Source organism: Gymnoscopelus microlampas (assembly GCF_963454915.1).
Source record: "Gymnoscopelus microlampas genome assembly, chromosome: 12".
NCBI lineage: Eukaryota > Metazoa > Chordata > Actinopteri > Myctophiformes > Myctophidae > Gymnoscopelus > Gymnoscopelus microlampas.
The window spans coordinates 5,200,065-5,227,832 of record NC_139949.1 but is presented as its reverse complement, the minus strand read 5'-3'; the positions used below and the strand labels follow the sequence as shown (position 1 = coordinate 5,227,832).

At 42.1% G+C, this 27,768-nt stretch overlaps 1 protein-coding gene across 5 annotated transcripts in view; it reads right to left on the bottom strand.

Annotated features, from left to right (window-relative positions):
• Window positions 1-27,768, bottom strand: part of LOC311056921 (polypeptide N-acetylgalactosaminyltransferase 10-like) — a 527,855-nt gene that overhangs the window by 457,755 nt on the left and 42,332 nt on the right. For all 5 annotated transcript variants that reach the window (XR_014601926.1, XR_014601927.1, XR_014601928.1 and 2 more), the window contains exons 4-5: window positions 22,186-22,352; window positions 2,094-2,279 (exon numbers count right to left, since the gene is read on the bottom strand). Coding sequence is in view for 1 of the 5 variants with exons in the window: in XM_084073771.1 (XP_083929897.1) it covers window positions 2,094-2,279; window positions 22,186-22,352 (353 nt within the window). In the remaining 4 variants the exon portion in view is untranslated. The remainder of the gene's footprint in view (window positions 1-2,093; window positions 2,280-22,185; window positions 22,353-27,768) is intronic.

Below are 27,768 nucleotides of genomic sequence, written 5' to 3'. Positions count from 1 at the left end.
TCTCAAACCTTTTAATTTCAAGGACCCCCATAACTCTGAGAGTGTACAAATGGAACCAAACGGACCCGTTTGGTTCCATTTGTACATTCTCAGTGTTACACTCCTGTAACGGGCCATTTGGAACCCCCTCAAGGAACCATGAGGGTCCCTGGACCACACTTTGAGACCCACTGGTGTAGCAGAGTCGACATGCACAATATCAGCACCCTGACTCTGTTTGACCAGAACGGAACAGAGCCTTCATTAGCATCATTGGTAACACCTTTGAAGGAAGAGGCCCAATTTCATTCCAATATGGCCGCTGTGCATAGAGCCTATTCTATTAATTGACATTCATTTCATTTCTGCTTTACTCGCAGACAGGAAACTTATGTTGCCAAAGAAATATAGTGTCAGAAGTTATATTAGTGAATCAGGGACACCTGTCTGCACACTGTCTTCACTTGCTCAATAAAGATTTAATTTAATAGGCAACGTTTGGGTCAAGGAGCTTCTTCATGACTTAAGATTGAAGAAGGTCCTTGACTGAAACGTTTCCTATTAAATTAAATCTTTATTGAGCAAGTAGAGACAGTGCACAGATGGCACTGATTCATTAAGTTATAAATACGTGTCTACAACACCAACACACATGTGACACTAAAACTAATGACATATGATTAAAATATATATATAGTTCTCCACAAGTCAATAATCAACAGTCATAAACGGGCTGTATAATCAACTGTACAAATAATAGACAATATTATTGCAAATACAAATTCAATCCATCGGTTATGTACTATTATTACACGGCTTGGTTGAATGCTTGATTCTGATTGGTGAATCACTGAATTCAGTTGTGTGTTATTTTTGAATAATGACGGCTGAACTCAATAACAGACAGCTGTCTAATCAAAGATTCAGAGCACCTGCTGAGCTGATTGATTTTGTGCCGTATCCAACATGACAGCCATGTAAACAAACGCACAATGTCATTTATAGCAAAACACTGCTCTCAAGAATAGACAATAGACTGCAATAGACAATGCAGTAACCAAATATTGATTCTATTTTATCAACACAACGCACCTGGCATAAACTCATTCAGTGCCAGACTTATTTCTGGCTGTGTGGTCCCAGTGCCAGGATTTTGCTATTTTCTTACCTTTTCAAGTAGTCACAGAATATTCATCTCCAGTGTGATTGATCCCCTGATGGTTGCTAATGACTGAGGGTTTTCAGGTGTGGTTTCACAAATGTCAACGAGGTCACCACGACTTCGTTGACATTTGTTGTTTGATGTTTGAAAACAGCATGTTTCACTTAGTAAAACACAGGAAAAATGGATTTTTTTTCTGTTTATTTTTTAACATATTTACATACTTTTTGGATAGTGTTATCTCCTAGTTCATTTGAGAAAAACGAAAACAAATAAATATATGTATATATATTTTTTAAGAGACGTAAAAAGACGTCATTGGCACTCAGGGCGTACTATAAAACAGCCGTCAAAAGACGTCATTGGCACTCAGGGCTATAAAACAGCCTTCAAAAGACGTCATTGGCACACAATGATAGACTGGTTTCATTACCGTAAGCAATGAAATCCTTTGTTTTGTTGTTACTTTTTGTCAATTTATTAATTTCTTTATTAAGTAGCTGTGTAATAAGCGGGATAATTGACGGTGAGCCGGTCATTGTTGAGAATGACCGGCTCGTTCAGGGTGATTAATCACGCTGTCTGGGTTTAACAATCATCCCTTGCATAACAGGACAGATCAATATGTGACCCAACACAGTGAACTAGATGAACATTGTTGCATGGTGTCAGAAAATCACTGTGTTCCACTGCTATCAATAATAACTATTACTCCTGTACTTTTATCATTTGTATTCAAATGTAATATTTTATGTTAACAAGGTCATTTGCAAGCTTCATATTATCTTTGTAAATCACTGTAACATTTTAATTTAATGAGTTGCTTAATTTAGTTTAGCAACAGTCTTATTTTATACTCATTGGTTCGTTTGTGTGTGCGTGTGTGCGTGTGTGCATGCGTGCGCGTGTGTGCGTGTGTGCATGCGTGCGCGTGTGTGCGTGTGTGTGTTACCCAGTAGAGGAGGCAGCCAGTTGACGTTGGCCTCACAGTGTGAATCCAGGAAGGTGATGACATCACCCCTGGCGGCGCCGGCTCCCAGCAGGCGGGTTCTGATAAGCCCCTCCCTCTTCTTGGTCCTGAGGATTCTGACCTTGGGCAGTCTGACCATGTACTCCTCCAGGGCTGTCTTCAGGTGCTCTGTGAGACAGAACACACACCACAGGGTCAGAGGCTGACTCAGAGGCTCAAAAAGGCAGGCCTTCCTTAGCCAAGCATGACCAGACTATATCACTGCGTGGATATGAGGCTGCTTCTATGAGGACGTTTTTTTCCCAAGAGGCGGGAACAAAAGAATGGCTCTGCACGCAATTGGTTAGAGCAGGAAATAGATTCACAACGGAGCGGGGCCAAACCCAAATGGCAGAGGGCATTTTTTCTTTCTTTCTTTCTTTTTGCACTGGCAGATTTGTCTGGTCCCAGGTTACGCCTTCCTACTCCTCTCTGCCTGCTTGCTCAGGGGATACATGGAATGAAAAATGTACCTTCGACCTTCGATCTAAATGTTTAAATCAGAGGTCTTCAACAGGGGCTCAGGGACCCCTAGGGGGTCCTCAGAGTTACTACAGGGGTTCCGCCAAATCTTTGTGTGATTTTTTTCTTACATTAACCACTTGAACCCTAGCATCCTTTTTCTGAGGAGAACTTGAGCCCAAAATAGCCGATCTACAAGCTCACAACGCCTCGCGCTGCGAGGCGTTGTGAGCTTGTAGATCGGCTATTTTTGGCAAAGAGTTATAGGTGTAGAGGGAAAAAAGAGCAGCAAAAGTTTAATCTGAAACACAATTTTAAACAATACAGAATCCCTGCTTCATCTCTCTCTCAGCTAGGGGGTCCTTGGCCTGAAAACGTTGAAGACCCCTGGTTTAAATAGAAGAGCAGGGAGACAAAATACAACCACCCGATGTGTATACGTTATATATTGTATTGACATACTCTACCATACAGATACACAATAACATTTTATTCATAAAAAAGAAAAGTTGCATAGTGCCGCTTAAATAAATTGTATGTTGTTGTATTGTTTGTCAGCACAGTCTTTGCTGAACATGAGGGTCAGCGTGTGAACAAGGCAACAACGACAGAACTGTCTAGTCAAGACAGCAGCACAGAGGGGGTTGTTTCAACCTAAATGATGGTTAACAGCAATGCTGTGGTTTCCTCAGTGTGGTCTGATAACGATATACAGGCAGAGCAGCTGGAGGAACCAATTTAATTGATGTTTCCTTCTGTCTTTCTATCAACCTTTATGTATCTAATGTTCCCTTCTGTCTTTCTATCAACCTTTATGTATATAATGTTTCCTGCTGTCTTTCTATCAACCTTTATGTATCTAATGTTTCCTTCTGTCTTTCTATGAACCTTTATTTATCTAATGTTTCCTTCTGTCTTTCTATCAACCTTTATGTATCTAATGTTTCCTTCTGTCTTTCTATCAACCTTTATGTATATAATGTTTCCTGCTGTCTTTCTATCAACCTTTATGTATCTAATGTTCCTTCTGTCTTTCTATCAACCTTTATGTATCTAATGCAGGGGTCTTCAACCTTTTCAGGCCAGGGACCCCCAAACTGACGGGGAGATGGAGCAGGGACCCCCTACCTCGTAGGGTAGGGGGGGCTACCACATACTATTGTATATTTATGTATAAAATTGTGTTTTATATTGACTGCTCCTACGCACCTGCCCGAGTAGTGTGCAGAATAAAAAATCTCTACAAAATATGTATAAACATACCATGTTACTGTGCATTGTGCCTCCATTTATCTGTTTGCTATGGATTCTTGTTATGTTTAAAGACAATTTGACATTTTGGGGAAAAAAAGAAGATTAATCAAACAACAATTTCGCGGACCCCCTGCAGTACTTCCGCGGACCCCCTAGGGGTCGCAGACCACCTGTTGAAGACCTCTGATCTAATGTTTCCTTCTGTCTTTCTATCAACATTTATGTATCTAATGTTGCCTTCTGTCTTTCTATCAACCTTTATGTATCTAATGTTTCCTTCTGACTGTCTTTCTATCAACCTTTATGTATCTAATGTATTCTCTCAACCTTTGGCCCCCGTCAAAGTGTTTTGTGCCAGGGACCCCCAGAAGCAAAGCTTTGAGTAAAAAATCACACCTGTGTGAAGGTAGCGGCGCCTTTGATATATTTTGTCATAGATATGTGTTTATAATGTGTTTATAGCCATGTGTCACGTGAAGCTTGACCAATCACTTTGTTGACGGGTCTGACCAATCAGAACGTTGACGGGTCTGACCAATCAGAACGTTGACGGGTCTGACCAATCAGAACGTTGACGGGTCTGACCAATCAGAACGTTGACGGCTCTGACCAATCAGAACGTTGACGGACCTGACCAATCAGAACCTTGGCGAGCCTGACCAATCAGAACGTTGACGGACCTGACCAATCAGAACCTTGGCGAGCCTGACCAATCAGAACGTTGACGGACCTGACAAATCAGAACCTTGGCGAGCCTGACCAATCAGAACGTTGACGCAAAAGCCAGGTATAGAGGGCTAATATCCGCTCTATACCTAAAGGTATAGAGCGGCTAGCGCCGCTAAAAATATACTACACTTTAAAAAAAGATATATATATATTCAAAGAATTGCAGTTTTCAAGATGTTTGAAACATAGCAGATCTACAAGCTCATAGCGTGGCACGAAGTGACATGCTATGAGCTTGTAGATCTGCTCATTTTTAATAGCCATAATATAAAATATGGTTAAAATGATGGGACCCCCTGGTACCCCCCCCCCCCCCCCCCCCCCCCCCCCCCCCCACACACACACACACACACACACACACACACACACACACTTTGAGAACCAATGCTTTAGGTATCGTGGCTGCTGTACAGACACAATGTTCCCCTGCTGGATCAATGAAGTGCAACATTCATCTTAATCTCTTGATGTAAGAGTGCTGATAAAGGTCAGCATTTTGACTGATGAAGAAAAAAAACACGTTGCTGAGTCAATAAAGTATTGGGAGCAGATTTACATTTACTTTAATCTTCTAAAACTAGTCCATGTGTGTGTGTGTGTGTGGGGGGGGGGGGGCATGAATGAATGAATTTAAAAACAAAATGTGTCTTGTCCAAAAGACCCATCCATTACAGGATTATAAGACACCAAAAGCACCACTAAACAATATCACATAAACAATATCACATTCACTTCTTGGAAACAGAAAACTGCACAAACAAAAATAAATACATCACATTATTATGTTTCTATATGTATATACTGCAGCCCTAAAGGTAGGTCCGCCCACCGCAGTGGATACAGATCCTATAGCCTGTGGAGACTGTAGTGTAACCGTGACAACAAAGGCCATAGCCAGCGCCAGTGCATGCACAGTAACTCCAAAACGCTGCTACTTATATTTAGACAGAGTTCACACAAAAAAAAAACTTTCCCGTGTGCAAGTTCAGATCGATTGCTCAACCCACTGAGAGCGAACAAATGCAGATCAGACTGATGGACAGACAGACAGACAGACAGACAGACAGAGGTTTGTTCATTTTATAGTAGGATTTTCCCTTTGAAGTAAAACACTGAAGGTTTTGTCAGAGTATGTGTTTTGTGTGTCATTTAATCCATTAAGATCTGAGGCCTTCTAAATCTGAAAATGTTTAGTGCCAGGGACACCCAGAAGAGAAGATTTATGTTAAAGCAATCAAAAAAACACTTTTCAAAATGGCAGATGTACAAGCTCGTGGTGTGGCACAAAGTGACGTGCCGTGAGCTTTTATATCTGCTATTTTTGGACATTTTTGAAACTCATCATGTATGGGGAAGGTAGAGCCACATGGTTAAGGTGATGGAGAACAGGTGTGCCAGATGTGTGTTTGTCCTCCAGAATGATCAGCAGTAAAACCTGGCCTCTTCCTGAACCACCAGCTGTTCTCATTACTGAGCTACACTTCACTGCCAATAATCTGTAGCCTCAACATGTTTCTCTACCAGCAGGAGCTTAATGGAAGAGAGAGAGAGAGAGAGAGAGAGAGAGAGAGAGAGAGAGAGAGAGAGAGAGAGAGAGGTGACACACACACACACACACACACACACACGCGCAATTCCAGGTGGATTCAGTGTGTCACAGCTGTGCAGCACAGAGACATAATGAAGGAACAGCTTTGATTGATACACCTGGAGATTTATAAACACAAGCAGCTAGTTGCTTAGAACAGCTCAGAGCCTTCTATTAGAGAGTTGCGCCAATGAGGGGTCAAAAACAGCGTCGGTCACGTGGTTCATGTAGCTGGAAATAGTGACAAGGAGCTGTCGACTTCAATGCATTCCATGAACTTCCGGTTTAGGGATTTGTCACTATTCGCCAATGTATGTGTATGTAGAAGACCTGGCCTGAAGAAGTGAACGGAGTTGGCCTAACTCTCTAATAGATGGCACTGGAACAGCTGCTAACAAAACCACACCCACTGCTTTGTAAACCAATCATGTATCTGTCTCAATATGAAGGACTGCCCTACAGACTGTGGATTGGTTGTGCCATGCAGCTGTTTATTTTTGCTCTCCAACTATTTTAACCGGTTTTATCAACAAAAGCTGTGGAATTGTCCTCACAGTGTGTAGTTGATTGAAGCATTTGAAGACTGACTAGTGAGACACAAACACAACAAAACAAAACAACAAAGAAAACAGAATGACTGACACCAAAAGAGTGTGAAATCTGTGAATGAAACAAAGAGAGCATGAATGTAACTGTTCCTCACAGATGCCGGCACTCATAAATAACGAACTGACTGACTGAATGAATGAATGAATGAATAAATAACAATATCAGCAGTTCTCCTACAGAGGCTTATGACTGTGATACAGTCTCTGCATAGAAATCCCTTTATGAACATTACTGAGACTGATTTGAGTTGTTTTTTGTTTTGTTATGAATCATTCTAATCTTCTTACAATAAAGCAGATTAGATCCACCATTTACAAGCAACATCATGGATTCTGCCAACCCTGCAGTTATGCTGTATAAACTATACGAAACAACTTGAAATGATCCTAAACACAGTGAAAATAAGGATGAGAGAGAGAGAGAGAGAGAGAGAGAGAGAGAGATGAATTAATTAATTAATGAACGGACGGACGGACAGACAAATGAATGTAACAGTCAGTCATTGTGAACAAACAGTCAGTCAGTAGAACAGCAGCAGACAGTCAGGACAGATATAGTTCAACATTCAGTCCTGCTGCATCACAACTACACATTGTTACAGAGAGAGAGAGAGAGAGAGAGAGAGAGAGAGAGAGAGAGAGAGAGAGAGAGAGAGAGAGAGAGGGGGGGGGGGGGGGGGGGGGTATTTAGATGGCAGAACTTAGCACCATGCATGGTCCTAATTTGTGCTGTGGGAGCGTGTCCAGCACAATCTAGACGGTAAATGACGACATCATGAGGACGCTATGTGGCCGGCGTTACGGGCACTAAGTTAGTCATGGGTGTGTTCTGGGCGTTACATTAATGAAACCAATCAGAGATCACCTTTAAGAACTAGGTTGCGTCCGGCGTGAGGCATGTTAACATTTCTATCTAAGTGTCAGAGAGCTGAAGACTCACAGAATGAGTAGGAAGACACAGTGCTTCTCATTTAGTGACACAATGACAGATCAGGTTGAAGAACAGTGTCACCTTCTCTTGTGAAAATGTAGTCCAATCATGAGACAACTGGATGTTAGTTTATCAGTTTAAATTGAGTTTTTCTTTTTTCTTTGTATACTTTATTTCATTTAAATGTCTGCATCTGCTAAACTAAATCTGTCAACAGAATGCAGAATGAACATACAGAAGCCATCTGCTGCAAATTAACTTCCAACACATCCACTGAGTGGAGTCAGCTCAAAGCCTTAATTCATCACATTTATATGAGAAGATTAAAATGAACCTGGAGATGATTCTGAGTCATTTGACAGCAGCTGGACAATTCTCTGTCTGGACTAAGACTGTGTATATTAGAGAGGAGAGGAGAGGAGAGGAGAGGAGAGGAGAGAGGAGAGGAGAGGATGTCTAACCTCATGTACATACTATACATGTTTTTCTCTACAGTAAAGATGTTAGCTTGCACAGAAGCATATTTCACCTAGCCTGGGACCAGATGAATCTGCCAGTGCAAAAAAACAAACAAAAAAAAACGTCCTCATAGAAGCAACAGACTCATATCCACGCAGTGATATAGTCTGGCTATGTGAGGCTATATTTCACCTACTTCTTTACACCTGTAAACCTGTAGGCCTATGTATATATGAGCTTTCTATGTATTTACATCCTTCCATTCCAATGAAGTGATTCAGATGTTGACATAATAGTAACACAGCTGTTATAGTGAAGCCTAATTCTCTTCCAATAAAAGTTGACAGACTTTCTGCACCATTGTTAAGAGTTTTGTGTATGTAGGAACCCAAGAGCCAAATGTCAGCTTTACATGTCAGAAGGTAAATATAACCACATTGTGGGCAGCTTTGACCTGGACCTGGAAAGATGATTCTAGCGTCCAAACACAGGACTTTGAGCAGCGAGCTGTGAGAAACCTCCAGACAGGCTTCTTTGTTCCAGTGACACATTAAGGTCAAACACAATGAATGAGAGTGAACAAGAGGCTTGGCAGAGCCTTCAGGTTCAACCAGCTCCATGTTTAATGAGCATGTTCACTGTGCTGGAGATGAACCTGACTTTATGATTATTAACACAATATTCAATCATATTATGCATTATAATAATATTTAATGATCATGTTCACTGTGCTGGAGATGAACCTGTAGGCACTGACTTTATGATTATGAACACACTATTTAATGATCATGTTCACTATGTTCTGGCACTGGAGCTGCACCTGCACAAACAATATTTAAATATGTAATACAATTATATATATTATAATAATATTCAAAGGGCATGTTCAATGTGCTGGAGAACCCTGCACACAGTGACATTGCCTTTATGACTTTATGATTATTAACATAAGGATGATTAACATTGTAGCCAAGGTCAATCATTTGCACACATACACACTGAAGCCTAATCTCTCCATATTCATGTATTTCACTGCCTCATAAAGTCTCTCTCTCTCTCTCTCTCTCTCTCTCTCTCTCTCTCTAATTCTCCACACTCAGCACAGGTCACAGATACAGTTCAGTCACCTCCATATATTTAATGAATGTTCTAGATGGAGCTCTTGTCCTGTACAGTTTAACATTGAGACAAGGACCATAAGGTGGCTGTCAGACGGGGACAAAACGCAGCTGTAATAAATCACATCATTAGGAAGGAACCGCGAGGAGGAGACACATTCACCATCATTTCACCTGCTGATCCTTACATCACTTTACTAACGACAGGCCACCAGGCAACATTAAACACTGAACATTTGCATTGCAGGTGAGCATAGGAGACCGGAGAGGGGTAAAAAGGTTACAGTGTTTAATTACGAGCAGTTAATTAGACCTGGACAAATTGCAAAAAGACTCGTCTGGTTTCCTGAAAGCAGAGAGACTATAAATCACTCTAATGAGAGAAGAGGTCCATGTCCACAAACACATCCGTCTTTATTACAATGTGGAGCGTAGCAGATGATTGGTCGGTGGGGGCTGTGACATCACGTCCACCCCGGGTGGGTGTGTAACGTGGGCCTAACGGAGGACCAGTGGTGGAAGAAGTACTCGGATATTTTACTCAAGTAAAAGTAGCAATACCACTATATAAAAATACTCTGTTACAAGTAAAGGGCCTGTGTTCAAAATGTTACTTGAGTGAAAGGGCAAAAGTATTGGGATCAAAATATACTTGCAGACATGCAGATCTACAAGCTCACAACGTGTGGCATCGTGAGCTTGCAGATCGGCTATTTTCAATAGGGCTAAAGTGTTTAATGTATGTTTTATAATATAGTAATTTATATCTGCAGAGTAACTAGTAACTAAAGTTTTCAAATAATTGTAGTCGAGTAAAAGTACAATATTTGCCTCTGAGATGTGGTGGAGTAGAAGTAAAAGTATTGCAAATTGTCTAGTGAAGTAAACAGTAACTCAACATTGTACTTAAGTACAGTACTTAAACACATGTACTTAGTTACTTTCCACCACTGCGTAGGACACGTAACTGCATCATTACTGAATCCCCTGCATGACAAACTAAGAGGAGCAATTCTCTGAACTGAAGCAAGACTCCAGAGGCTGAATGACTGTGTGTTCCAACTCCACTTTACACACACTAAAACTACTAAATAAATAAATAAATACTTATAAACATTAAACATCTCCACTTTACACACAATAAAACTACTAATACAATAATGGATCTGAGCCATTTACATTAGGAACTCACTAGACAAGTGCAATACGAACATATTTAGCCACTGCAGAAATTTCACTTTAGAAGTTTCACTGCAGAAGTTTCAAAGGACGCATATGTGCTGCTGTCACAGGAGGAATAATGTGGAAAGAAGCAGTGAAGACATGGACCTCATTAACCTCCAATGAAGACATGGACCTCATTAACCTTCTGCTGTTGACAAACATGCTGAGGCAGCACATTATTGACAGTGAAGTGTGATCAGTAATTATAACAGCAGCTGCTTCACATCAGCTTACTGTGGACCACGGCACACATCTGGATTTACTGCTGAGCTACATCTGGATTTACTGCTGCTGAGCAACATCTGGATTTACTGCTGAACAAACATCTGGATTCACTGCTGAGCAACATCTGGATTTAGTGCTGAACAACATCTGGATATACTGCTGAACAAACATCTGGATTCACTGCTGAGCAACATCTGGATTTAGTGCTGAACAACATCTGGATTCACTGCTGAGCAACATCTGGATTTAGTGCTGAACAACATCTGGATTCACTGCTGAGCAACATCTGGATTTAGTGCTGAACAACATCTGGATTCACTGCTGAGCAACACCTGAATTTAGTGCTGAACAACATTTGGATTCACTGCTGAGCAACATCTGGATTCACTGCTGAGCAACATCTGGATTCACTGCTGCGCAAAATCTGGATTTACTGCTGAGCAACATCTGGATTTACTGCTGAGCAACATCTGGATTCACTGCTGAGCAACATCTGGATTCACTGCTGAGCAACATCTGGATTTACTGCTGAGCAACATCTGGATTTACTGCTGAGCACTTGAACATCTGGATTCACTGATTAGCACTGTGGACCAGTAAACATCTGGATTTACGGTTGAGCAGCATCTGGATTTACTATTGAGCACTGGAACATCAGCATTTACTGCTGAGCACTGAAACTGGCCGCAGCGCGCACACACGCGCACGCGCACACACACACACACACACACACACACACACACACACACACACACACACACACACACACACACACACACACACACACACACACACACACACACACACACACACACACACACACACACACACACACACACACACAGATTGCAGCTGAACATTTATGACTCCAATTAAATATTCCAGTGACCCGCTGAACTCCCTGCTCCCCCGGAGCATGCTGGGAAATATTTGGAGCTGCTTTTCTGGACACACCATTAAAATAATACTGTCTCACACACACACACACACACACACACACACACACACACACACACACACACACACACACACACACACACACACACACACACACACACACACACACACACACACACACACACACACAGACTTAGTGAGGTGGTAAGATATATATTAGGGAGGTGCTGTGAGGTTTAACAGTCACACTGTGAAATGATGAAGGAGAACAGTTTGATGTGTGGAGGAGGAGGAGAAGACGAAGAATGAGAGAGAAGGAGACATAAGGAGGAGAAGTAAGAGGCACAATGAGGGAGTCAATGAAGTGACAAAAAAATAAATGAAATGGTTCCAGAGTCACACAGTCAATCTATGCTGCTAAATCTACACCTGTCTATATTGTCTGTGTCTCAATAGAGGGTTACAGGAGTGTCTTTATAAAACATCATTACAGCCCTGCTGCTAGCACTGCCAACACCTAACACACTCCTAATGCTAGCACTGCTAAAACCAAACACACTCCTAATGCTAGCACTGCTAAAACCAAACACACTCCTAATGCTAGCACTGTTAAAACCAAACACACTCCTAATACTAGCACTGCTAAAACCAAACACACTCCTAATGCTAGCACTGTTAACACCAAACACACTCCTAATGCTAGCACTGTTAACACCAAACACACTCCTTTTCTTTATTACATTTTCATCCCACAATTTTTGTAACCCTTTTTTTTTCCACCCGGAGTCAATTTTCTAAGTGATCCTGGGCGCACACACTCCTAATGCTAGCACTGCTAAAACCAAACACACTCCTAATGCTAGCACTGCTAAAACCAAACACACTCCTAATGCTAGCACTGCAAAAAAACAAACATGTGTTGTTTATTTTTGGAACACAGATCTTATCGATCTAAGAGTGACGTCAGGAGTTGAGTTCTCTATAGAGTGCAGAACATGCCAAATAGCCATTTAAATACAAATATAAAAAAGCTCCCCCAGGTTTAGGACGCTCAAGGGCAGGAATGCATTTTATTACGCAGCCACTACTCAGTGGAATGCTCTGTCAGCAGATCTGAAATCCCTGAATTTCTTTCCAAAGTTTAAAACTGATCTTTAGTTCTTCATACTAATTGCACTGAGATGAACTTATCACCTCACTGCCGCTTGACTACAGATTCACTCCTTCTGTGTGCCTAGTCACTTGCCCTATGAGTAGCATTAGCATACCTTTTTTTAACCATATATTTGTATTTATTGGTGTGTATTTGTATGGCTGTTTGTATCGTCTGTTGGGTATCGTATGTTTTAAAATGTAACACAATGGTGTTCCATCACCAAGTAATTTACATCAATTGGTGATATTGTGCGTTTAATTGTTGCCAATACAATATTACAGAAACTTCAATTGCTTAAAAAACAAAAACAAATATTAAACGTGCTCAAATCAATCCAGTCCTGCGTCTGAGCCTGGAAACAGAGTGAGAGTAGAGGTTCAGAGAGGAGAGAAGGAGGTGGACTGTCACAGACTGTTAGGCGTTATGGAGAGACTCTGTTAACACAGGCTGCTGCTCTGTTCTCCTCCTGTGAGTCTGGACCTGAACACACATGTGACAACCAGCAGCCCTGACATCATTAAGAGACTCAATGCAGGTCACACTGTTCCTCATTTACACAACCCCCCATACTGACACACTCCATGGACAAGACATCACTGTTACACTGAAGAGAAGAGAAGAGAAGAGAAGAGAAGAGAAGAGAAGAGAAGAGAAGAGAAGAGAAGAGAAGAGAAGAGAAGAGAAGAGAAGAGAAGAGAAGAGAAGAGAATGCTGGGCTGGCAGAGTGATGTACAAGAACCCAATTTCTCAGTCTATATTAATGCTGAAGTTTCTGACTTTAAGGAGATATCAGAATAGTGAAGGACAACCAGTGTCCTTATTCAGTAGGACAAGCTGAGAGGGAGACAGTTTAGGAGAGACAGACAGAAGGAAAACAGGAGAAGAACCGCCTCCCATTTAACCTGGTCCAATCAGAGCCACTGGGGGAGCAACATGATAATTGTTCCAAACGGCCTGTAGGGGGTGCTATCAATATAGCAGTATGACACAGCAGCTGGACAGAGGCTCTCTGTTATCCTCTCATTAAGAGACTCACTGTGTGCGTGTGTGCGTGCGTGCGTGTGTGCGTGTGTGCGTTGCAGCAGCTGGATGGGATTAATGCAGCCCCCACAACCTCACTGCGTGTACACACACACACACACACACACACACACACACACACACACACACACACACACACAAAAAGGATTACAGTCGAGAGAGAGAGAGAGAGAGAGAGATTGAGAGAGAGAGAGAGAGAGAGAGAGAGAGAGAGAGAGAGAGAGAGAGAGAGATATTAACCACTTAAACCCCATATAGTTGTCCCTCAGGGCTCTATACCACCTGATTCGGATGCTATCAATGCATTGAATGTTTTATCAGACCATTGAATGGGCAAAGTAGGCGACCTACTTACCTACCCGCGATTTATCAGACCATTCATTGGGTGTTATCAAGACATACTGACCTACCAACGGAGATGACTTAAATAGTTCAGTTTCGGTTTTGGTTTTGGTTGTTTTAGTTTCGGACCATGACAGAGGCGCGCAGTCTCAGGCGAGCTGGAGCCCCGCGAAGGACCACCGAGGAAGCTAAAGCGACCGAGTTGCCGTCCTGAGCGGTGCGACGCTCGCCTGAGCCTACTCAGCGCCGTTGGAGTTATGTACCGATAGGCACAGAATCGTAAATATTGTTGTGGGGGACTGCTCCGCCTCCAAAATAGGTCAGTAGCTCCTGATTACGCCCAATGAAAGGTCTGACAAATCGCGGGTGTATCGTAGGTCCGTGTATCGCCTACTCGTCACCTACTCGCCCCATTCAATGGTCTGATAAAACGTGATAATCTCCCATTCAATGCATTGATACTGTAGCATTCGAAGCCGGTGTCTATACTAGCGTCTTTTCAGTTTTCTCTTATTGTGGGGAAAGCTTTCGCTGAAAATAGCAGATCGACAAGCTCACAACGCGTCGATCGGCAATTTTCACAACAAAAGCTTTCCCCACAATACAGATGCTGGGGTTTAAGAGATTAAGTTGTGATTAAAAGAGAGCTATTGTAGATGAGAACACCTGCTGTTCTCTGAGCCTCTGCTCATGTTCTACACACACTGTAAAAAATATGGACGAAGGGAGCCGTGACATCACCCATTGGTTTCTACACACCTGTTTTGAAGCCACTATTTCAGCTAAATTCTAATCCACCATCTTGGAACTTACGGTCCGGTAAAGCAACCTGAAAAAAAACAAATGCTATTGACTGGAAGGATAGCGAGGGCGGTAGAATAAGCAGAAACCCTAGAAGCTTACCCTACTTTATCATCATTTTTTTTATTATTAATGGGACCATAATTTACTAAATGCAAATCATGTTCATTGAAAGAAGCCTTTAAACTAGCAACTGAAACCATAAAGCATTTATGACAATGATTACTACGTAATACAATCAAGTGTAAAGTCCGGTCAAATCCCCATTGTAATCAATGGCGTGGTAATCCTTCTGCAGCAAGCAGGAGGGGAAATAGCGCCACCTGCTAGGCCACTAATGAGAACTGCAGGCCTGAAAAGCACTTCCTTATTGGCCTCAAATCCAGAGGAGCTTCCTCCACACTTCCGTTCAGGTGCCGGAAGTGTCGCCAAAGCGTGGCTTAACTGTGGCGGATCCGTTATGGAGTTAAGGAATTTCTGTACTGTACCACTCGTCCTAGGATATATAACATCATAATAAAGGTAAGAATAATGTTGGGCGAAATTCTCCTTTAACAATGTGCATTCAGTCTGTTATTGTTTCTATACTGTCCTTTCTCTCTTCTCTGAGACATTATTTTCTTTATTTTAAAACCATTTTCCAATGATTTATACTTAGTACAGCGGTGTCACAAGACACATTGTGACACGTTGTTAGGTCATAAATCAATTATTCTCTGTGAACAACACTGTGGTACTGCAGAGTATAAATTAGGGTTCATATTTATATCTATCTGTATCCAGTAGTAAGCCAGATGGTCGTGTTTGTAACTCAAGTGTTATTTCATGTACTAAACTAAACAATGAATATCAATGATGGCTGTGCATTATTGTCATTCTTGTTAATAATGTATAAGTCATTAAGAAGAGTGACAGCTCTTCAATATAATCTCTACATCCACCACTGTTTGATTGACAGGTCATCTACTGGCTGTCTGTCCAGAGAGACTTCAGTTACCATGACAACAGGACAAATGGAACCAGTGGGACCAAACTGATGCCAAGTTCAATGGCAGGTGATGTAGGCTGCTTTGACATCCTGATGTCAAGTTCAATGACAGGCGATGTAGGCTACTTTAACATCCTAATGTCAAGTTCAATGACAGGCGATGTAGGCTACTTTAACATCCTAATGTCAAGTTCAATGACAGGCGATGTAGGCTACTTTAACATCCTAATGTCAAGTTCAATGACAGGCGATGTAGGCTACTTTAACTTCCTTATGTCAAGTTCAATGACAGGCACTGTAGGCTGCTTTAACATCCTAATGTCAAGTTCAATGACAGGCCATGTAGGCTGCTTTAACATCCTAATGTCAAGTTCAATGACAGGTGATGTAGGCTACTTTAACATCCTGATGTCAAGTTCAATGACAGGTGATGTAGGCTGCTTTAACATCCTGATGTCAAGTTCAATGACAGGTGATGTAGGCTGCTTTAACATCCTGATGTCAAGTTCAATGACAGGCGATGTAGGCTGCTTTAACATCCTAATATCAAGTTCAATGACAGGCGATGTAGGCTGCTTTGACATCCTGATGTCAAGTTCAATGACAGGCGATGTAGGCTACTTTAACTTCCTTATGTCAAGTTCAATGACAGGCACTGTAGGCTGCTTTAACATCCTAATGTCAAGTTCAATGACAGGCGATGTAGGCTGCTTTAACATCCTGATGTCAAGTTCAATGACAGGCGATGTAGGCTGCTTTAACATCCTGATGTCAAGTTCAATGACAGGTGATGTAGGCTGCTTTAACATCCTGATGTCAAGTTCAATGACAGGTGATGTAGGCTGCTTTGACATCCTGATGTCAAGTTCAATGACAGGCGATGTAGGCTGCTTTGACATCCTGATGTGACATCATACACCCTCCAACAACAACAACACATGTCACTATGACTCAGCAAACAACATTGAAATCATTCTGCAGCAGATGTCGGCGTGTTTACAAAACGCGAGCAGATTTCTGCTCCAAACTATTTTCCACCGCTCATTTCACCTCAGCTCACCTCTCTCTCCTGTGGCAGCTGTATCTCTGAACCTCCATGTGCAGGAAAATGTGTTTTAACAAGATAAGAAGTTTAAAGAACATTAGTGTAGCTCCCAGGTCTTCATAAAACTATTTTTTTTGTGTCTGCTACTGTACAAAGTGACAAGAATACACAGCAGTCACTTCTAACTGTTTAACATCAGCCAAAATGCATGTATTGTCCATTGAACAAAGAGCTGCTAATTATGATAAGCTACTGTGCCTGTCTAAGACACGTCCCTAAGTATTAGTGTAAAGCCCTATCACTGTATTTCTTTATTATTGTCATTCTAATCTTTGTAGTTATTTTCTTACTTGAATCTGTTTTTTTGGAAAAACGTTTTTTTTTTTTGGTGGCCCTCAAAGGGCCCACTTTGAGGGGTCCCCAGCAGTGACCCCAGCCTGGGGGGGCCTTGAAGGGCCAGAGCCTCAAACCCAGCGAGAATCACTGCTGTAAATACAGAGGAGGGGCCCACACATTTGATAATCGACTAACCTATTTCATTTTAGTAAATTGTCGATGGCTGAAGGGCCCCTGGGCCCAGTGGCTAATACAGCCCTGCTTTTCATGATATGTAGCACAATCTGCATTTCACTGCTTGTACCGGTATATGTCAGTGACAAATACATACTTCTTGAGTCTTGCATCTTGAGAACATGTTCAGAAAACCATTGAGGAGAAAAACTCATTCACAGCTAAAGGTAACACATTGTTTGTGTGAAAATAAATCATATATATGTAGCAACCCCTCTCCCTCTGCCTGGCAGCCTTGCTTTTGTTCTTTCACCTGAAACTATGACAGCAGCGCTCTGACTGCACCGATGGGTCTCCTCCTCCTTTGTGAGTGAACGTTGAGGGATAAATCTGTCTTTTGGAGCATTTCATTAAATGTGTGAGTTCTACTGTTCAAATCACCTCCTCGTTTACACAACAACAACAACAACCAGATGATTCTAGTTCCTCCACACGTCTTCTGTTACTCAACTGAGCACCGACTGGCTCAAAACTGACAAGAGTACAGCTGACAGACAACTGGCATCAACATGTTAACTTGGAGATCAGTTAAATTCGGCAAGCACCATTGCACCATTGTTAGGTGGTGTATAAATTATGATTTAAAGGAGTAGTTCACCCAAAAAATGACTTATTTTCTATCAATTACACACCCCATGAACTGAAGCCTTGAATTCATGGAGATTAATTTATTCATAAGCCAATAATTTGATGACTGGCGGAAAGATACTAATGTCTCCGGTAGGAGACTCCACCGATCATCAAATTATTGGCTTAGGAACGTGACAAAAACAAACATGAATTCAAGGCTTCATGGGGTGTGTAATTGATAGAAAATAAGTCATTTTTTGGGTGAACTACTCATTTAATGCCACATATTCTGGACACAAGGCAGTGTGTCAGATGTGAACATCTACAAGGAGATCCATGCTGGGCTGAACATTACAGCATCATGTCATGTGACAGACGGAAGCTCCATGTCTCTCTGATCTCTGTTCAACCTGACCATGAAATCCTGTCATCACACCCACACAAGACACAGCTGGGAGTAAAACTAATAATAAACACACTGAATGTGACAGTGATGGATGCACATAGCCTGGAGGCTGTGGAGCTCTGATCCCTGCAGGAGAGAAACCTGGATGTGGTTTGGAGAATAGAAGATCACACATGGAGAGGAGAGGAGAGGAGAGGAGAGGAGAGGAGAGGAGAGGAGAGGAGAGGAGAGGAAAAATAAGGTGTCAGTATTGATGGACATGTCAGCATGCTATCTGTGACTCTGTGTCACACTCAGTGAGTTCCTGGTTGAGCAGAGCTGTCTGCTGGACGGCTTTAAAAACAAGAGGGAGGAATGGATGAGATGAGAGGAGAAAGGAAGGCAGTATGGATGAGAGACAGAGAGAGGAGATGAGAAAGGAAGGGAGAAGAGAGCAGAGGAGATGAAAACAAACACAGAGATGTGAATAGAATTCATGTTGAAGGTTAATGTTACAATATACTAACAAGGTGCAGTGTCTTTCAAACATACATCAACCTGTCATCTCCTATATCAATGTTACCTACTAGTTCTGCAATGTCTTGGTATAGTTGTCTCCGCCAGGCCGAATGTGTGGCAGAGACTATGTTTTGCACCCTGTCCGCCTGTGTGTGTGTGTGTGTGTGTCTGTGTCTGTGTCTGTGTCTGTGTGTGTGTGTGTGTGTGTGTGTGTGTGTGTGTGTGTGTGTGTGTGTGTGTGTGTGTGTGTGTGTGTGTGTGTGTGTGTGTGTGCGTGCGTGCGTGCGTGCGTGCGTGCGTGCGTGTGTGTGTGTTTGTTTGTGTGTCCGTCAGTGTGTCAGTCCGCCCATCTGCGAGCAGCTAATCTCCGGCACCATTGGCCCGATCGAAGCAAGACTGTGCACACACACTGCCAGAGCAGAACCTCTGCCCCAAATTCTTCAGATCTGCCTGTTATAGCGTAATAGCGCCACCAGGATGCAGATTTTTAGAAAACATGTTTTTTTATATTACTCCTACAGATTTTGTCCAAACATCACGCAAATCGGTATTACCTCTATAGTCAAGTGACCAAGACGGATCTGTCCCATTTTTCATATTCCATCCTGATGGCGAATTCAGAACATTGCTTGCCTACAATAATGTACCTGACCTGGCCTCTGCTCCGAGGAGCACTTTTATTAGTTTATTTTCGTTTTATTAAAAAATAACAAAAAACAAATGCTTGTTCCTATCATATGATAACACAAAACAGATAATTGTTTCCATTGAGGTCCTTGCGTTGTTTTCCTGTAAATCATGTAATGTTGTGTTGTAGCTGTGCAATGACACACCTTTGTGTATCTAAGAATAAGAATGCAAAGATTTACAAACTAAATGTAATATCGATGCTAATTCACTTTCATTGATAATTATTATGTATGTGTTTCCAACACATAAAAGGCATTTCTTAACCTTTGCTGAACTGCTCGGCCCCCAACAGAGCAGTGACTTGTGTCATATTGTGTGTCACATCAAGCCTGGTGACATCCTGAACATCCTGAACTTTGGGGGTGAAGGTTTGGTTGCTAGTAATCCAGTGTTGTAATCCAGTCATGCTTGAAATCAATCCTACTATTGAGTAGAAAATAAGCCACCAGTGCAAATGTAAAACATGGTTGGAGTGATGGAGAGAACAGGCCGTTCAGCTCAAAGCCTTAAATTACCACAAATAAATATATGATTAGATGCATGTCTGGACCAAGACTGTATGGTGAGAGGAGAGGAGAGGAGAGGAGAGGAGAGGAGAGGAGAGGAGAGGAGAGGAGTATTAAATGGATCCTAACAGAGGCAGACAGGTGTATAGAAAGAAAGCAACACACATTGCGTCATTCTTCCATCAGTTTCTGCTGTGTGAAAACTCTACTTTCTACAGAGCATCATTTCAAACAACTTGTGACTCGTGTAGCAAAGTCAACCTTGGATTTTCACCTTCGTTCCTCAAATGGTGTCAAAGGTTTTGACACCTTACAGTTTCAAAACCAGCCAAACCCAGATCCTATATTTAAATATCTAGCAAAACACAGTCACAAAAACTACTGGTATATACTGATATTTGATTTGATATTTTGCTATGTTTGTGCAACTCTACACCAAACAATTCCACACAATGTATTTACCTTCCACCCTTTACTCATTCATACTTATTGTTCTCCAAGGCAGATGGAGAATAAGTAACTTATATCCCTTATTCATGAGTTGATACTTTCTGCTCTCTCTTCAAACTGAAGACATCAGGAGCAGAAGGTCTTTGATATGAAGATCACACAATAACACACCAAAAAGTTTGACTGGAAAAAGAAAAGAACAAGCCATGACTTTCCTGTGACTTCTTTGAATTGAAAAAAAAATGAAAAAGTTTCCATTTGTCTTTAATAAAACATTATGATGTTTTAGTAATATTGTTCCTGCTGTTCTACATACTGCCAACCAGGTGAAGAAATCACAGATTGAGGCTTTAACCTTTGCTTTTATATGAAATGTAATATTATGGAAGATGCTTCTGAACAAACTATTGCTAGTTTGACCACTTCAAATGCTCTACTCTTAAAATAATCAAAAATAGCCTCTCAATGCGTCACAGACACATTGAGAGCTTGTAGACAAACTGGCTTCTATAGAATCCAAATGACTGAAATCAGTTGTGGCGACTGACTGAGAACTCATTACAATCAATGCGTTGCTGAAACAGCAGAGAAAACCACTAACAAACCTACACTCATTGTTTTGGAAACCAATCATTTGCATTGGTTCTGTTTTATTTGATCTGCTTATTTTGAATCTCTTAATCGTTTCCAACCAGTTTTAGCAATCAAGGCTGTTTGATGTGAAGCATTTAGAGCCTGTTTTTTTATGTCTACCGACTGTCAATTTCAGTCAATAAAAACACACAAAAACTATATATTGTTGTTTGATAATCTTTGCAATTACCTCTCTCCGTCGGTAGAGGGAGACAATAGAAATGAAACGTACAGATTGTAGTTTTAATTGCTAATAGAACAATGCTAAGGTAAGGTCACTGATCAAACAGATGAAGGTTTCATACAACAAAGGCACCAAAAAGTACACAATAAACACTTGTAGGCCTATACAGATATACTGTATGTATGCATGTATTAACACAGTTGTATAAACAACTTCTGTATGTATAGTCATGTGATTACTGAATGTACACTGGAGACTAATTCTCCCCTTGAAGGTAAATGTGTCAGAAAAAGGCTATTGTCTCAACAATGACTCATTTTCCACTTGTCTGTGTGTGAGCGCTAGTGACACACATACGCAAATCAAAACAACATGCACATGATTATGAATACAACAAGATGCTAGCGTTAGCACAGGCTAGCCCACCCTGTCTGCAACCTACAAAGCACACACGCACACGCACGCACGCACACGCACACGCACACACACACACACACACACACACACACACACACACACACACACACACACACACACACACACACACACTTGAAATAAAGACCTCGATCAGATATGAAGATACCGTGTCTGCTGTGTCTGCGTACGTACGTACCTATGTGCGTGTACACGTACATAAGTACACATGTGCGCGTTTGGTACCTTTGTCACTGAAGTCATCCACCAGGATGAGTTCATGGATGAGGTGTGGGGGGGAGCGGTTCAGAACACTGTGGACAGTCCTCAGCAGAGACGACCAGCCTTCATTATGGAAGGGGATGATGACGCTGCTGTTAGGAAGACGCTCCGAGTACAGCTTCTGTTTGCAGCTGGAAACACAACAACACAACAAAGTTACAGACACTTTCTTCAAGATAAATAATGCATTGCAATGATGTTGCATTGCATTTGGCTCTGCTCCTGATTCATCTGTGCAAGCGTGACACAGACTCTGAGTTCACAAGCCTCCCCCACCTCAATCTGGGAATCCATCGCCAAATAAAAAAGGAAAAACAGCACCCTCTGCTGTTTTTTACTCTTTCACTTAGCTCTGGGGGGAGCTAAATGGAGCACCCGTGCGCAAGGAAACCGGGGTTTTGGTCTGCCTTCACCCTTTCACTTCCGGTGGTGCGACTATGTTTTCATTCCCACTAATAATATGTCTACACGGAACACTAACACCACTTCTCCCAGAGAACATGGATCGTTTTGGTTATAAGCCCACTTGTTTCTATGATGAAAGAGTTAAAATGTGACTATCTTTCCGTGGTTTTGTCTGCTCCGAGGACGCTATTGTTAAATGAGTTCCGGTTTGTTTCTAGTGGGGAAGGATCGGCTCACACGTAAATCCCACCCACTACATTTGATTGGGTAAAGCGCGGCCTGCTTCCTGATCTGAAGGCACGCCCACTTGTAGGCCAGTGCGTACGCGATATGACGAACCCCCCCGACAGATTCAAGCGGAGAGCAGAATCTGTTCTTGAGAGATTACCCCCCCCTTAACTTAAAGATCCACAGATTTTTTACATTTTTATCCCACATTTTTTAATGCATTTTTTCCCCCAGTTCCAATTGCCTAAGCTGTAATCCTTGGCGCTACTCTCCCTCTGCCAGCCTGCAACCTTCAATGCATCCGTGAATCCGTGCAAGATCCACGGATTTTAATATACAAGAATACAAGAACGCTCGCCACAAAACACGCTCACCCCAGGTCAAATCCGGCGACCTCGGAACGGTCGCCACCAGGTATTCCTAAATGTAACCTCCGTAAAACTATGCCTGAACCTAACCTTATTCCTAAACGTAACCTCAGTAAAACTATGCTTCAACCTAACCTTATTCCTAAACGTAACCTCAGTAAAACTATGCCTATGACCCTAAACCTATGCCTAACCTTAACCTCAGTAGAACAAATACAAGAACCGCTGGGGTGAACAAAATGGGAGCGAGTGTGTTTTGGGGCGAGTTTTCCGGTTACCATATTAAACCATGATAAAACCCACAAGAATCCAACATGCTGACATAGTGAAGACCTAAATGCTACTACAGGAGGAGGCTGTGGACGGAGTTTGGTCACACAGTGAGCTATATGCTGAGCATGTAGCATGAAAGACAGAGTGTCTGCTTAAAAAGACCATCTATTTGAACCATTGGACTGAGGACATATTAGCCTAATGTGTTAGATTGAGGGTGAAAGACTGTGGGAAACAGCTTGACTTCCATGACTGCCTGAACTTTAGTGATGCTTGATTCCCTGCTTCCATGAGCAGCTGTGTGTTCCATTCAGCATCACGTTCTACTCTCATTTCTCACATTCTGCAACGTTGGCTTTTTCCAACCAGCTCAGGTCCAACAATAAGCCGAATGTACAGTAAGGTTCATTGAATGTATCAAACTATACAGTACTCTAGCCAAACCCATATGAGCATTATTTGACTTTTCTAATGAAAAAATGTATAGCTTTATTTTCATTCAACAATACATAAAATACATCATTGAACGGAATTTAATTCCACTGGATTACAGAATTCTAAGCACCATTATTAAAAACACAGTCAGTTCATAATGAGTCAAAATCCAACTAAAACTAATAGTCCTGAGCAGCATAATAGGATAGAGGATAAAGGATGCACTTATAGAGGATATTGCACCTTATTTAGAATTCACTGAGTCTGATCGCTTGGGGAAAGAAACTCTTACAACAAATGGCTGTTCTGCACCGGATGCTGCTGAACCTTTTTGCCAGAAGGCAGCAGAGTGAACCGTCCATGATATGGGTGGGTAGAGTCTGTTATGATGTTTGGGCCCTGGTTCAGACAACGCTTGTAAGCAATGTCCTTGATAGCAGACAGTGAAATCTTCTCCGCTGTCCTCAGCACTCTCTGACGACATCGGTATTGACAATTATGCAGCAGAGAGATGTGTTGTGATGTGTAACCACTTTCAACCTAACCTCACTGTTCTGGCCATGTCATTAGGAGAACATTGTTCAAACATTTTCAAAAGCTTTACAAAAAATGTCTGATTGGTTAGAATTGATTTAGTACTTTTGGACAAAACATCAGTTAATCGCTGCTCTAGGAAATCTCCAAAATCGGGATTGGCTTCAGACCCAAAAATATGCCATCATTCAGCCTCTATATTGAAGACAACAAAACCACAGACAAGTGTGCTGTCTACTGTGGGCTGTTGATCAATATATTGTGTAGACTGTGTAGAACTAGGATGGCAGAGGATTGATTCTAAACAGCTTTGTCACTTAATCAAGAGAGGTGAACGCTAGCAGCTCCTTGGCTGAGGTTGAGTCTGTTTGAAAGTGATTCAGGATGTGCACAATACCTCGTCCAACAACCTCCTCTTTAACCCATTAAGACCTGAGGCCGTTTCTACAAATGTTTGCTCCTATAACACGATAAACACAAAGACAAATTATTGTTTCCCTTGTGCTACTACTAGGTATGTGTTGTTTTCCTGCTAAATATTTCAGTTTTATGAAAAACATATTTTTTCTATATCAGTGGTTCTCAAACTTTTTTATGTCAAGGACCCCAAAAATTTCAATCATCAAAATATTTTGTTCATCATCAAAATAGTTTGTTCCAGGGACCCACAGAAGCAAAGATTTGAGTTAAAAATATTCGCTTGAAAAATATATATTCAAAGACTTGCACAAATTTTCACGATTTAATAAGAAATAGCAGATCTACAAGAGTTTGTATATCTGCTATTTTTGAATAGCCAAACCAACGTGTTACATAGTTCAAATCTAAAATGACACAAATGCTTTCCCGGTTTGAATGGGCTAATTAAACTAATCTCCATCTGTCCATGGTCCACAGCACAATGCAGCTGTCAATATGGTGAATGACATTTGGTCTGTTAGTTAGTAAGAAATGACTTTGCCGTCAGGTATCAACCTGTCAGCTTCTTAATCCTCACTTCCAGCGACAACCAGCCCTACAGCACATTTTAGGAGAGGTGGATCGCTTTAAGGAAGATGGCAGATATACAGCCCATTGATTTGAGATTAGTTTGATCCATCTGGCTTTAGATTCACCAAAGGTGCAAAGTGGAGAAAGACAGACAGACAGACAGACAGACAGACAGACAGACAGACAGAGAGAGAGAGAGAGAGAGAGAGAGAGAGAGAGAGAGAGAGAGAGAGAGAGAGAGAGAGAGAGAGAGAGAGAGAGAGAGAGAGAGACAAGATGTGACACAAGCAGTGATGGACAAAGGGAGTCAAAATATTAAGGCCCAGGTTATTATTTATACATGAAAAGGTTCAGGGAAAATTGCATGGTGTTTTTGAGGCAATGGTGCTCTATCTACCCTGTTGAAACCAAACAGCCTGTAGACCAGCAACGGTGGTTTAGCTATATGCTATATGTTAGCTATATGCTACTATATATGTTTATGAAGTGAATGCCAAGGACCTTAATGGAAACGAGAGCGCAAGGACCTTTTTGGACAAAGTGTTATTAACTGTACTTGTGCTGTTTTTTTTACATTTCTGGGGGGGGGGGGGGGGGGGGGTGTAACCTCCTCCCTCTCAGCTTCCAAAATGATCTTTATCAATAGAGAAACATATCAAACTACACACCTCCTCCTTCTCAGCTTTCAAAATGATCTTTATCAATAGAGAAAAAGTATTAAAGAGAGTGAGAGAGGGTTTATTATTCTGTTGGGATTCAATCACCAACTCAGTCTCTTCAGGATTGACTGTGATAAATGAATGTTATGGTTGAATAACAGAGGCTGTTCCCTGCCTCCTGACACCAGGTACAGAGAACACTTTGATAAGATATGTGGCTGTTAAGATTACACTGGAGATTCATCAACTTGACTGGAACCTCTGCTGAATGTGTCACAATGGAGAGGTTAGGGAGGCAGCCATAGCTGAATGGATAGAGAGGAGAGAGGTTAGGGAGGCAGCCATAGCTGAATGGATAGAGAGGAGAGAGGTTAGGGAGGCGGCCATAGCTGAATGGATAGAGAGGAGTGAGGTTAGGGAGGCAGCCATAGCTGAATGCAGTGGTGGAAAAAAATACTCAAATGTTTTATTTAAGTAAAAGGATCAATACTGCAATTGTTACGGAGATGTCCCTATACGGGCACCTCCTGAATAGAATTATATGGATGACGAATGAAACGGTTATGCCCTAGGGCCGTCCTTATATGGCGAGTACAAACCGCCACTATATAAATAAGGCTGAGCCCATGACGGATAAGGCAGTCTAGAGATATTTCAGTTCAGTAAGAATACTATTGGACAGGTAATTGGCCTTACAACCCAATTACCCATAGTAATAAGACTCAATACCGACATAGGTTACTAGGGCCCCCCTCGCAGAGGATAACCGAGCTCCTTGCGAAGACCCCCATTCGAGGATACCGCCCTGATCAGCGGAGCCCTGGACATTCTGCTACCAGCTCTCCAAACCCTTTGAACTAGTCACTACAAACTTAGTTCCCCCCAACACTGGTCCTTCGAGCCGGATAGCTAAAGCAGCCCCCAGCGCAAGATAAGATCCTCCCCAGGCAATATTATGCCAAACTTACAGACGTCCCCACTATTCCCAACTACCATGGGAGCCAATGATTCTACGTTAGAGGCCATCGAGGCCGACATCCTGGTCATGATCCAGGACCGCCAACTTAGGATAGAACGGAAGTTAGATACCCTGATTCAGGCTATCTCCCCCGTCATACCCACCCTCCAGGAGGCAAAGTCTCAGGAGTCAGACCAGGCCACGACCTGGAGTAATCTTGATGATTCTCATCAGGAACAGCGTACCTCAACCCAGAGGAAGAAGACGCACAGTACTTGCCCTCTAGGTGAAGACAGCGACCACCCGAGATGGAGACTAAAACAATTAGTCAAGACCCATATACCAAGCCTATACCTTGGTGAAACTACCTCCCTCATGGGAGCCGATAGTGCTAGAGAGGAAGTGAATGAGACGACTACGTCTTCACGCCCTCAGGGCACGACAGACTTCGGAAATCCCAAAGAGACTCACACCCATCAGGATCGCCTACCTAGGCTAAGAACGAAGGATAGACTCCTTGGTAAGAGTCACCTCCGCCATGCAGCAAGTGACACCAAACCAGGAGACGACTTATAATAATACTGATAACTCGCAAAAGAGACAGTATACCTCGACTCCAAAACCCCCTGGACGCACCCTAGGCGAACCAGATGTTTGGACTGCCACCCAAACTAGTGATCAAAGATCACACGTATGC